Raw genomic sequence first — 14,533 nt, 5'->3', positions numbered from 1 at the left:
TTAAATGTAACACGTCTCTTATTTGATATGCAAAATATTTTAGGTTTTAGAATAAGGGTTCACTATGAATTGGGGGTGGAGTTAGGGTTACATTTTTTTTTATCGATGCTTCTACACAACATGAATGGAACTAATCTGACTTTGCAAACTAAAACTTGGCGTAGGGTTAGGTTAAGGTTAATTTCGGGTTATGCTAGGATAAATTTAGGTTTATCGTGGTTGTGTTTTTTTTTTTTTGTTGTTGTCAAATAACAAAAATTGAGAAAAGCTGTAAAAATTTGGTTGATAAAAAGAACAAAATGCCATCACCTCAATTTTCCCGTTCCAAAATTAAGAAACTAGTTAATCATAATTTTATGTTAAATTAATATCTGAAATTGATCTCCTACCTTAAACTCTAAAATATGTTTTTGTAAATTCCTTTTTTTTTGCATATATTTATTCAGACTGTTTACAAGTAATTTACTAAATAAAGTAAAGTACACTTTTGTTTATGATGTTATCCTCTCAATGTGTAGTTCATCGTCAACAAAGAATCTCTTTAAGTCATCCTCGGGTGGCCTTTGTCCTTGCTAAGCAATAACTGATGCCAGATACAATGAAATTGGGGCTACAGTAACGAAAATGCTAAAAAATCTTTGTTTTTTTATCTTCGTCCGTGAAAGAAGAAATTCTTCTAGAACGAGGCAGTTTTAATTTTGATTCAATTCCCATTCAAAATGCTCATTTTTGGGAGAGAGATTTTGCCTTATATTAAAACCTGACCGTATGCTAACAAATAGAAATAATTTCTTTCTTATAACCCTCTCCTTCTCTGCCTTATTCATGGGCATACTGGTAATTGCTTCAATATCATAGAAAGAAAGAAAAAAATGAATGAAGAAAATCTTCACAGATTAAACCTAAGTTAAATGTTCTATTTCAGTGTTCAAATAAATGTTTCATTAAATAGTGCGCTTACTATTATTTGGTGCATACTAGCAGGCTGCCTGGCGTTGCTCGATCATAAAATATGCTTATATATAATATTTTAATTCATGTAGATTTCATATTTATTATCATAGAGCCAATTCTCTGTTGATTATTATATTGTACCCAATACATAATAATTATTTTAAAAGTTAAAAAAAATGATTTGGGTGCCATCAATTAAACCTTTTTTTAATGTTTAATTTTTATTACGATTTGAATTTGTATCCTTTTAAACGTAATATGTTTAAAGAAAATAAACATAATTGTTCTACAAAAAAAAAAAAAAAATCAATCAATCTATTTTTTTATTATTATTGTGAGAGTCTGAATTTTTGAGATATTAAAGTTATTTGAAAAATAATAGAAATATTATTTAAAAAAAAAACAAAAGAAAAACAGCGTTTACAAAGTGCCGGCGCGCCTTCATGCAACCATTTTTTTTTTTACATAATGAAATCAATTGAATTTTACGAGTTAATTTTTTTTAAACTTTACAAATCTATCAAAATTTTTCTATTGGTTAAATTTTTACGATATTTTCGGGGTCAATGTGAAATTTTATGCTCTTTCCAATAAACCGAATATAATATTTTAGACAAACGGTGTTTTTAAATTCACCCCCCCCATTTTGAAATGTCTATTAAAATTTTAATAATTAATTTATGTGCTAAAGTTTTATATATCACAGATTGAAGGTAAAAGATTAGTAAATAATATATTGTAAATTAAAACAAAAAAAAGTGTTTTTTGGACATTCACCTGTAAAGTCCAAAGTGTAAACCCCCCCTTTTTTTAATTGGAAGCCTATGTTCTGCTTATATTGTCCAGTAAGTAATGGACGATAACAACAATTTTTTCTATTTCGTTCAATATTTTCTTTTTTTAGATATTAAAAAAAAAAAAAAATTCACTCAACAAAAAAGAATGAAAATATAATAAATCAAAAATTTATGTATTTCTTTGAGAAAATAAAAAAAATTCCTGGAGTGTTTTTTTTTTTTAAAGGAATAATCTTATGAGTAAAATTTGACTATTTTTAAACTATGGGAACACATATTTCTCCAGATACAAGGCTACACGCCTAATGTGAACGTGTGGTTTTTATGTCCTTTTGTTCATCCATAGTTCAAAACAAGGAGAAAGATTACTTTCGATTTTTCGAAAAATGCTTCCATGATTGCGCGTTTTTCAAATAGTCATTTAAAAAATTCTTTTATCTAAAAAATAAATGGAATTTAAAATATAAATATGGATAAATTCTTAACAATGAAGAATGGAACTACACATTGAATTGTTTTTTTGTTTTTTTTTTATAGATAAATGATATTTTGGAATTTATATCGATTTATACACGAAGGAAGTAAAATTTTGTTGATTTTCTTCAAATCTTTTTAAAGAAAGCTGATTTTAAAAAAAAAACAAATGCTGCATAATTTGCTATTAAACCTGTTATTTTTAAAAGATTTGGTCTTTGCTCCTTTAATTGAAAAAAAAATTAGGGTTTGAATTACATTTTTCAAGTAGTTATAAGCTTGTAAAAATAGGAGGTCGAATTATTCAATTTTTTTTCACATATTCTTAAAATCAGTTTCTGACACTGCTAATGAAGAATGCACTTGCTTGTTCTCAGAAACATTGCCGAATGTCGAGGGTTTGTTCGATTTCAAGCACACTTAAATTCAGAAATATATATATATTTTTTTTTTTATTCAATTTTCACCCCAAACAAGGCACAGTGCCACTTTGAAGCAGGGGGCTACTATTAGGGACTTAATTAGCGGGGTCATTATGAAGGGAGATGAGTAGAAAGATGTTTGTGTACATTACACTTGAACTTCTGCATATCATTGCAGTTGGGAAAGCAGAATCCCGGAAGGGAGTTCCAATATTTACATAGTATAAGAAAAAGATAACTAGTAACGATCAAACTATGTAATTTACTGAATTTAATTTACTCTTGCATAAATTTGTTTACATTAAAAGTTATATGAAAGATCATTTTCATTTCTATATGCCTACTACACAATTTTCTCTGTATGGCTACCATACGAGGAATAGAACACCTTCTTTAAGTGATATTGCCTATAGTAACAGCACTAAGCTGGATACTCCATCAGACTAGATAAATTCTTCTCCTGGAATCCAGTAAGATAAAGAGACTAAAAGAAATATATACTATAACCTTACCTCACTTATTATCATGCAACATTATCCTTGAGTGCCGAAGGTTTCTGTGTACAGGTGTTTGTCAGGACAACTTGGCATGAGAATACTTTTACCTATAAATAAAACCTGACCAAATATTTAAAATAACAAAGTATTTGAAATCCCAATAAAATCCGTTCAAAATGGCTACCCTATATTGATTTATACGAGGATTAGTGCACCTTTCTCTAAGTTATGTTGCTTATTGTAGCAATACTAAGCTGGTTGCTCCACCAGACTAGATGAATTCTTGTCCTGGAATCTGGTAAGACCAAAAGACTCAAAAAGAGAGATGTACCACAACGTAGTTAACTGGTCAATAAGTGAGAAGAAAATTAATATTTCTAACTTCTATACTAACTTAACATTTTCACTAGCTTAACATTTTCACTAGCTTAACATTTTCACTAACTTAACATTTTCACTAACTTAACATTTTCACTAACTTAACATTTTCACTAACTTAACATTTTCACTAACTTAACATTTTCACTAACTTAACATTTGAGACATAAAGAATACTTCATTGGAATATTCGAATATCTATGTATAAGAAAGAATATTTCATTGGAATATTCGAATATCTACGTATCTCAGAAAGAAGTCAAATGTCAAAATGAAGTCAAATGTTAACCCCAGAAAGACGCACTTTGATTTTTTGAGAACTTAGACGGAAGTAAAATGAAACAAAAATAAATAAACGAAAGAAAGAAAGAAAAAAAAAACTATATGAGTAAAAATATAAGTTATCCGACTCAGTTTAGCTTTACGCTGGCAAAAATAAGGGAGATAACTAATATCAGTTAATATAAGATCAAGAGACCAAAAGAAATATATACTATAACATAGTTAACTAGTCAGTAAGTGAAAGGAAAATTAATATTCCTAACTTCTTTATTAACTCAACATTTGAGAGATAAAAGAGAAGTGTAATATAATATTTGATTTCTGTATAAGATGCATAGCTATATATCATTTAATTGGAATTCATTTTGTAGATGAGCATTATTTATTAATTTAGTTATTGAGGACTACTATCCTCATCTTTCTTAGATGAAGTTTCACAACGTTTCGGCCAACTATTCCTCTGGCCTTCGTCAGGTGGTTGCCCTTCAGGACCCGTGGTATAGTGGATAGAGACGTTGAATCGTTACGGTTCCAGGTGAGAATTGTCTGAAGGAAGCAGTTTCAATCCTACCCAAAGCCGACCAGAGGCTTACTTGGCCAAAAAACGTGGTGAGACGACAACTACGGATGGCAGTAATTACTGAGAATGTAGTTAGGAGATTCGGAGTTCCTATCCCGTCACGGTTACTACCTGACGGAGGCCAGATGAATAGTTGGCGGAAACGTTGTGAAACAACATCTAAGAAAGATGAGAATAATAGTCCGCAATAAATAAATTAATAGATGCATAACTATTAAGGTAGAGGTCCATTGATTTTTGAGAACTTCGATTGAAGTAAAATGAAACAACACTGAGAAGCATCAAAGCTCTTGAAAATAGTGACGCTAATTGATGTAATTTAATCTACTGTATTTTCATCAATACTGTTGCGTTTATTATTGGTCCTATTTAAATATGTGAATTACTTTTTGTGGCGAAAGAAGGCGAATTAGTAACATTTTTTTTTTTTAATTGAATTTGTTTTGAACAGAATGCGCTTGACAGGAAAAGTACGTTGTCTGCCAGAAACGGTACAGAATATGGCATACAAAAACGGCACAGATAATCACTTGATAACGTTTTAGGAATTTTTCTTGTACTAAAATTGAAAACCGTTTAATTAGTTGTAACAAATATGTTTGCATAAAAAAAACATTTTTGGAAAACAGTTATTATTTTATACTAAATTATTAATGTAGTTTTGAATATTCTCTACTAGCAGGACCCGTTTCTCGGCGTTGCACAAGGAGTAATGAAAGAATTTTGATTTGTTTTAAGGCAATTTTTAGTTTCATATTAGGTATAAGAAAAGTTTGGCACTGTAGCAGAATTAGACCCAGATTCTTGGGATTTTGCGTAAATTATGGTTTGGGCTCGACTGGCAGTCACCGGATTAAGCATAGCAAAGTAACAGACGCAGACAAATATCCAAACAAAGAGACCGGAAAAAAAAGTATAGATACAATAAATTAATAAAATCGACTGTAAACTTACTGTGTGTGTGTGTGTGTGTGTGTATATATATATATATATATATATATATATATTTCTCAAGAAAACTTTCACTTTGTATAGTTTATTTATTTGTATTAATTACATTTTTTTTTTTTTTGTTGCAATTTTTGGTATTTTTTACGACAGTACTCAGTGTAGTATAAACACTTCCAACCTCTCCATGTTAAGAATGTTTTTTGGAAAAAACACCCCAATCTTGAATGCCGTGCTGAACATGGAAGGTAAGGGGGTTAATTCCACAAGCCGTTTCTAACATGACAATGTTGAGGGTTTTTACACTATGCTTTGTACTGTCGTCAAATATTGGTTAATTTTTTAGTACCCAGCAACAGCATAGTATAAACACCTCAACCTCCCCCTGTTAAGGACTTTCAGAGTACCCCCCCCCTCCTCGAAAGCGGAAACATGAAGAGGTGGAGATTGTTTATTCTGAAAGAGGTTTTTAACATGTGAATGTCGAGGGCGAGCTAGCTCGGCGGCCTCGGCACTGTCGTAAAAAAAATAATAAATAAAAATAAAATAAAAATAACCAACTTTTTAATAAGCAAAACAATTTTCTTTTCAATAAGAAAGTAGTTGAGAATAAAGTACTTCCTTATAAAGTAGAGTTTCATTGAAAAAACAAAATGAACATTTCTTATAAAAACAATGTTGCTATTTATTACCAAAAAAAAAAAAGAAAAAAAAATCCATTCTTAAAATGTGCTTTTTAAAATTTAAAATTATCTTGAATTTTTTTTTTTTTTGAAAACAAAATATTACGGTAGATTGTGTTTTTTATTTTATTGTTTTTCATTTATTTCTCCGATAAATGTTATGTTTCCTAGCGTCAGATTCCGGCGGTTTACGTCAGGTGCCGGTCGAACCCAGACAGACATTTACAGAAATCTTGTTCGTAAACTGCACTAGTATCCACCAACGTAACGAAAGCTTCTAAACAACATCAATAGCTTTGTCATTCCGGTACACTTTTTTTTTTATGTACGTATACTCAGCATTTAAAATATTCTTTTTTATCAACTGCTGTATTTCTTTTGCTTCCATCCAATATGCAGCACTTTTTATGAGTATAACATTCCACAAGACGTTCCATCGAATGATAATAGACTTATCCATTTAATCTTGACAATTTGGATGACGTCCAAATACAAAGAAATTCCATCAAACGAAAATGCACCTGTTCGGATAAGCGTTGAGAGAGAGAGAGAGAGAGAGAGAGAGAGAGAGAGAGAGAGAGAGAGAGAGAGAGAGAGAGAGAGAGAGAGAGAGAGAGACCCTTCATATTGTTATTATCTCCCTATTTTATTATCGTTTTATTTATGTACTGATGCCATCAACGAACGTTGGGAAAATATCAAGTATAGTTTAATTATTTCTGCAGAAGAGGATGGAGGTTATCTTTATATAGTTTATCTGACTGCAAATATATATATATATATATGAATACTTGAAGGAGGTTAAGAAGTATTGAAGGATTGTTTAAATGCGCACAGTGGAGCTTAAATATAACAAGCCAAAAACTATATGGTCCCCCGCCCGACTGATTTTGGCTACTTTCTCCATTTAAACCCCTGCTGGCCTGATGTAAAACAGCCAAATGACAACGTTTTATAACAATTTGATTAATTAATTTGAATTCGGTACCATTCAAAACCCCTATTTTGACACAAGTATGAATTTTTTGGAGAAAAATAAAAATTAGCCCCAAAAGGGTTTTTTTTTTTTTTTTACCCCTAAAACACCCCGAGGCTCAAGCCCCACAATTTTCCCCATTTTCCAAATATTACGTTTCCAGATTTTTCCAAATATTACGTTTCCAGATGTATATTATATGGTCTTGCTTTTGGGTAATTTTCAGCAAAATTTAAGAGTCGGAAAAGATTCTATTGTGAGAACAAACAACTACCAAGATGAGAGCGATAGTCCAAACAATCAAAATTAATACCAATCCGCCGCATTTCAAAAAAAAAAAAAAAAAAAAAAAATTAAAACAATTTATCTAATCGGAATGCATCAAATTTATAGAAATTTTGTTCAAATGAAAAAAGAAATAAAATTGAAAACTTTAGAAAACCGAGTAATACTGATAATTTTTATTATTAAATGAAAACAAACAAACAAAAAAATGAATAATTTACGCGTTAATTTCTATTTCAGTTACATAAATTCTTTAGGGTGAAATGATAGGTGTATCAGAATTTTTGTAGGAATTTTTGACACCCCTAACACGAAACTGCGAATAAAATATAAAAAACTCGTAATTTCTCTTTTAAAAGTGGGTTGTTTATTTTCTTTATGGATTATACTTCCAAAATAAACTATTAAAGTTGTTTTAAAAGTAATAGAAATATTTAAAAAAAAAAACAGTAATGAAATTAATTGAATTTTACGAGCTCAGTATTTTTCAATTTTTAAACTTTAAAAATCTCAAAATATTTCTATTGATTCTATTTTTACGATATTTTCAGGGTCAATGTGAAATTTTATGCTCTTTCCAATAAACCGAATATGATATTTTAGACAAACGTTTTTTTTTTAATTCACGCCCGCCCCCATTTTCAAGTGTCTATTAAAAAGTAAATAATTAATTTACTCACCAAAGTTTTATATATCACAAATTGAAAATAAAAGATCAATAAATAATATATTCAAATTTAAAACAAAAAAAAAAGTAGTGTTTGTTAGAAATTTACCTGTAAAGTCCGAAGTTTAAAACCTTTTTTTTAAAACCACATTGTTTTTTTTGTTTTTTTTTATTAATGAAACCTTGGTCCTTACTCCTTTAATTGAAAAAAAAATTAGGGCTTGAATTACATTTTTCGAGTAGTTATAAGCTTGGAAAGACAGGGGGTCGAATTAATTCACGACTCCCATTTTGAAATGTCTATTAAAAAGTAAATAATTAATTTACTCACCAAAGTGTTATATATCACAAATTGAAGATAAAAGATCAATAAATAATATATTCAAATTTAAAACAAACAAAAAAGTAGTGTTTTTTTAGAAATTTACCTGTAAAGTCCGAAGTTTAAAACCTTTTAAAAAAAAAAACACTTTTATTTTTTTATTTTATTTTTTTTTAATGAAACCTAGGTCCTTGCTCCTTTAATTGAAAAAAAAAATTAGGGCTTGAATTACATTTTTCGAGGAGTTATAAGCTTGGAGAAACGGGGTGGAATTATTCAATATTTTTCACGAAATTTCTGATACACCTAGTGAAATGATTTTTGCATTTCTTCTAATCAAATTATCTCTACTTAAACCATGTTAGCTTTTCTTGGCCTTTTGGCCAAGATCAAATTGTAGTATCTGTTCCGGCAGATACTGCAAGCAAAGACCAGATGTGGGGGCAACCCCACATACCTGACCTTTAACCAGCTCCCATTTCCCACCTGTCGGGAGCTGGTCCCCTTTTTCCCTTCCCCCTCCCTTCACTCCTCACATTAAAAATTGGCCTTGTGCCTAATTTGCTCGGTGGGGGAGCAAATAAATACCATCTCTACTTAAACCATGTTTGTAACAATAAGAAAAATGATAACTTAAAAAGAGTAAGTTATAGCGGGTTTGGCACTTATGTAGGACATGGGCCGAGATACTCAGTTGCCAGACTATGATTATTTTTCAAGGCCAAATGTTTAAGAAAACAATTCAATAAAAATGATATTGTAAAACTTAAATAGCGCGGGTCGTTAAACGCAAAAGCACCAATTAACATTTATTTTATCAAAATAAAATTGTAAAAACATTTATTGTATCAAAATATAAGGCACTTATGCATTATACGGGCGGGGCCATTTTGTTTTGTTGGTTTTCATTCCACTACCGATAGGAGGCACAACTTTTCAACTTAATTCAACAGTGACAATAAAGGAAACTATATTTTGTAATAATTTTACTTGAATTCAAACAACTTTTAAAAAATTTTTTCTTTTTATTAAAACTATTTTTCTCTCATAGCAACTTCTTTCCGTTAAATTGTTTGAAAAAAAAAAAAAATCCAATGATGCTTCAATTCAAAAAATGTTTTTAAATTTTTTGAAAAAAGAAAAAAAAGATCCAATGTTGCTTTAATTTTTATTAAAATTCTAGTTTCTTACAATGAGTTTCTGTTAAATTGTTTGAAAAAAAAAAATCCAATGTTCCTCGAGGGCAGAGTTAGAGAAAAGGTCGGTTTTTAATGTGGAAAGAAACAAAAATAAAAATTGCCTCAGTCTAGAAGGATGCTTCACTGACTGAGAGCAGAAAAGAGGATGTGTAGTATCAGAACAGATACATTTTGCTCTTAGCCAAAAGGCTATCAATAATCGAAATAATGTGTAAAGCAAAACTGAAGCATGATACTTGACTTTTGCACTTTAAACTTTAATTCAATCCATTATATATAAGATTTTTTATAAAATCAACAGTAAGTTCTCTACAGTGCAATGTAGACTATGATGTATTGTGAACCAAGTCACTGCGAGGAGGCATGTGAAGCTTCCTTCTGGTGCACCACGATGGGTCTCTAGTTAGAGCAGGCAATCAATCGATTTGATTGAAAAATGAGTGATTTCACAGATTTCGATGACAATAAAAATATAGGAGTGTGAAATATTCGTTGATCATCATTCAGTCCCAGGTAACATCCGGTCTCCCTGCTAGTATACATTTTTTAAAGAGAGTTCCCACTTATTCAGGCTCAAACGCCACTTGAGGATAAAGGTTAATGAGTGTAAGGTGGTCAATGAGACAACAGTGATCGATGATGGAAGTTGGATAGAATTTGATTATTTAAGGGGGTGAGATGCTTTTTTTACAGGGGAATTACTGCTGATCAAGGCCCGGAGTCGACTTGAGGATAAGAGTCAATGAGTGAACACACAGTGATAAACGGTAATAGTAGAAATTGATTATTCACAAGGACGGCTCAATAAGAGTTTGTTTATGTTGGACTTGAGAGCAACCATGTTATTGTCAGTTAGGAAACAGTCTCATGGTATTATGGTTTCACAAACGGGCAGTTCTAAGAAGGAAATGTTTGTTCATCGAATTTTTGTTTTGTTTTAGGTACAGATATAGAGTAAAGGATATTGTTGGCAGTGGTTGTAGCTAAATGAGTGTTTGCCATTAATGTTTTACCATTATCTTTACATCATCAACGTTCATAGACTGAAACTCAGCCGAGTACCTGCCATGAAAATAATGATAGAGTAGAGATAGGTTACAGTTTTCCTGAAAAATCCGTTCTGTTGCTTTTTTACTCATATCATGTTTAATGTTTGTGCAAAATTTCAAAAAATTTCAAGGCGTAATTATTGAGAAAAGTGCAGACAGACGAATGGATGAACGGACAAAGGTAAATTTACAGTCCCTCCCTTCTTTTTGTCGGGGGACCAAAAAGGTGTTTTGTCGGGGGACCAAAAAGGTGTTATGTTGTTAGTCTGTTGGAAAACACCGGAAAGTAAAATAGTTGATTATGATGAGCATTATAATGGTCGATTATTACGATTGTAGATAGAGAAATGTTATTGGTGTGGAAAGTTATGTTAAGTTGAAATCTTTACATTTAATAGTTCTCAGGAATGTTAACTTGATAGATGGAATTTAAGTTAACAATATTAATAAACAAAGATACATGACAAAAAACTCTGCAAGGATCTTTAGGCTACATGTATTGATGATGTATTGGAAAAGATAGACTGAGTCGTTGCATTTTAGTTACGAGGGAGATCAGTTCCATATGCAAGGCATTAATGAATGGAGGGGTTTTTGAACTGGACTCCCATGGTAGTCAGAAAGGGGGGCGACTTAGAAAAAGTGAAATCTTATACAAAGCGTGCCAACTCTGCAAAGGAACCCAGTATAATAGGAATAAATGTAAAATCTGTATATAATTCCAGTCTTGGTGTTTTCACTTCTTGGAAAAAAAAGCACTTTAAGATTTCAAGACGCAGAAAAAGAAGATTTGAGGAATGTGTCTTTTACTGGTATTCCCACCGACAATAATGCTCATCTCTTGTTTAAACTGTCGATAAACTTTCAATATATGAACCTAACAGGAATATATGAAATGAAATAATTTCGACTTTGACGTTTTCATTTCTCAGAGAAAAACACTTGATTTTAGGACGCATGAAAAGAAGATTGAAGGTATGTGTCTTTTGCTGGTGTTCCCACCAACAACAACGCTCATCTCTTGTTTAAACTGTCGATAAACCTTATATATACACACATCAACACACAATAGAGAACATAAGACAATCACAGATCACGACACGGTTAAGACGATCATAAATATTATATGTATTGTCATAAATATGCACTAGACGAATTGCATTAATGCGTTTAAGACTCGTTAAATATACATGGGCAATAATGTTATACACCAGTGCTTTTCAACCTTTTTTGTTGGAGTGGAACCCTATGGAAACATTTCACTGGCTCATGGAACCCCTATGCAATAATTTAGTTGTCTTATGCAAAAAACAGCATTTAAAAAATTAAAATGAAATGAAAATACTCTTATGATTTTTAGTGCAATCCTTTTATTGTTGACCATATAACATACGGCACAATCACATTGACACACTGGTTCTCGCCAGATCGCTGAAGTTAAGCAACGTTGAACCTGGTCAGTACCAGATGGGTGACCATTTGGGAAGGCGAGGTGCTGTATGTACTGTGAAGTAAAATACCAGGTTCAGAAACTGGTGCAGTTTATCCTTCTCTTGAGGATAGATGGGACTCTTAAGCCATGGTAGGCAACCCATCTAGTGATGGCATCACGATAAAAAATACCCTTGATAGCCCTGATGAAGCATTAAGTATTCAGCTACCAACAAGATTTGAATTACACTACAAACTTGTGTAGTGAGTTCAATCTCAGCTGCGGTCACACTGGATGGATGATGTTATAATAAGAATACATATAAGAAAAGCTAATAGTGACAAAACAAATTAATTTTTCAAATTTAACAAGTTTAAACAAAAAAAAAAAAAAAAAAAAAAAAACCCTCTTATTTTAGTTCTGACTTTTTTCGATCAGTCCTGAACTTGCATTTGTCCGCCCCTGCTGTGCACTCTCTAACCTGAAAACGAAAAACTTGTGACAAATAATTTACTCACCTCCTTTCCCTTTAGACACAAGATTTTTGGCCCGGAGTACTGCAAAGAAAAGAAAAGAAACGTTACATTTATTATTTGAGCATTAAAAAGAATTATTTATTATTTGAGCATTAAAATGAGTTACTCGATATAATGTGAAAGATATGTTCAATTTGTAAAACAAAATAAAATAAAATGAAAAAAAACAAACAAACAACATATTAATAATAACACTGAACCACTTGGAAAGTACAGACTTCTGACAAGGTCAAGCAATACTCAACCTTACATCTAAAAAGTGCTTAAAATAAATATAAATTACAGTGTATATGTTCTGTCAACTTTTCGTGTACAAGAAGGGAAAGATTTTTTTTATTGCAGTTCTGAATTTTTGAGAAGAAGGATAATTCTTTGTACAAGTCAGATTATTCTAAATAATATATCTATTCTATATGCCTATAAAGTTGAGTTTTTTTTTGTTTCTCGTTCTGACATTGACATTAAAATTCTACTTTTTCTATTTAAAAATTGAAAATGTACTCAGTCATGGATATGCGTGCGAGTTCATGAAGGTTAACTAATTTGAAACACGAGCATTCATTCATTAATTTTTATGGTTTCTTGTTAGATGCTTGGTTTCATTCAACTATTACGCTTAATTCTATTCACACATGGTTTTTATATTCTGCATAGTTATGCAGAATTTAGGATGAAAATGTTCTAGCACATTGATATGTTTTTATATATATATATCTGTATGTGTGTGTGTGTGCGCAAAACATTTCTACCAAATTCATCTGAATATTTGGTCTACAAAACCTTGATATATAGTAGTGTTGGGACGATTCATAGGAATTGGAAAAATCGGAGCTTTTTCAGGTATCAGAATCAAAATTTTTTTAGCCTATTTTCCGATGTCAAAACCGATTCTTTAAATTATCTTTTTTGATTTTTGTTTAAAAAACATCTTCCACTGCTTGTAGTAGTAAGAAAATAATAAATATTTATTGACTTAAACTTCCAATAAGACTAAAATCTCTAGATGACTCCCTCGCAAGTGTGTTTTTACATCTGAGAAGATATATGCACATTTAAGATGTGTTTTTATGGTAATCGGGACAAAATAACAATTTCATAGTTGAATATTTAGAGATTTATAAAAAATCGGAATCAGTAATTTTTTTATTGGAATAAGGAATTTAGTACGGAATCGGTAATTGTATCGGAATCAGGAAAAATATTGGAATCGTCCCATCACTAATCTATAGGGTATTTAAACCTGTGGAACACTTTCGATTTGGTTTTTAGCCTATAAAATAGCTGCTAAGGGGTCAAAATTGAAAAAAAAAAAAAGAAAAAAAAAGACAAACAGTTGATCTTGGCAAGAGTAAATCAACTTCTGAGCTTGCATACATATACAGTTTTTGCTGAAAGCCGCTTAATTTTTAGCCATCTAGCAATAGCTCAAATGGTAACAACAAAGGCTGGAGCACTAAATAACGATGTAGGCTGGAGCGCTGAATGTTTTGGTTTCGATACTAGCTGATGGTACTGAAGTCATTTAAAAAAAGACAACAACAAAAACTTGAAATCATTACTATATATTCGGTACAATATAATAATCAATAAAGAATTTGCTCTATAATAATAAATATGAAATCTGCATGAATTAAAATATCATATTTAAGTGTATTTTACAACCAGGCAACGACGGGTGACCTGCTAATATAAATATACACACACACATATATATATATATATATATATATATGTGTGTGTGTGTGCATGATATTTACAAGCCTTTATAAAAGCATTTACCGCCACTCTCACAATGTTCTATTTGCTTATTTACTGAAGTAGTAGTCAGCGATATCATTTAACAACAGTGCTCAACCTGAGAAGTAAGGGGGGGGTGAGGAGAGGCTTACATATATTTTTTTCTTTTTTTTTGTTTTATTTTACTTCAGTCGAAGTTCTCAGAAATCAAGGGGCCCACAACCTGTGGCTAACACTTAAAGTCTATATGAGAAACATAGATATTCGAATGTTCCATTAAAGTTCTTTTTCTCTCAAACACTGAGTTAGTAAAGA

At 31.1% G+C, this 14,533-nt stretch overlaps 1 protein-coding gene across 4 annotated transcripts in view; it reads right to left on the bottom strand.

Annotated features, from left to right (window-relative positions):
• LOC145293214 (rab11 family-interacting protein 1-like) overlaps positions 1–14,533 on the bottom strand; it is a 228,063-nt gene that overhangs the window by 88,456 nt on the left and 125,074 nt on the right. For all 4 annotated transcript variants that reach the window (XM_080139750.1, XM_080139749.1, XM_080139751.1 and 1 more), the window contains exon 2: positions 12,464–12,502. In XM_080139750.1, coding sequence (XP_079995876.1) covers positions 12,464–12,502 — 39 coding nt within the window. The remainder of the gene's footprint in view (positions 1–12,463; positions 12,503–14,533) is intronic.

Source organism: Euprymna scolopes, chromosome 14 (genome assembly GCF_053919585.1).
Source record: "Euprymna scolopes isolate OS-2025 chromosome 14, ASM5391958v1, whole genome shotgun sequence".
NCBI lineage: Eukaryota > Metazoa > Mollusca > Cephalopoda > Sepiida > Sepiolidae > Euprymna > Euprymna scolopes.
This window is presented reverse-complemented; position numbering and strand designations above follow the sequence as displayed.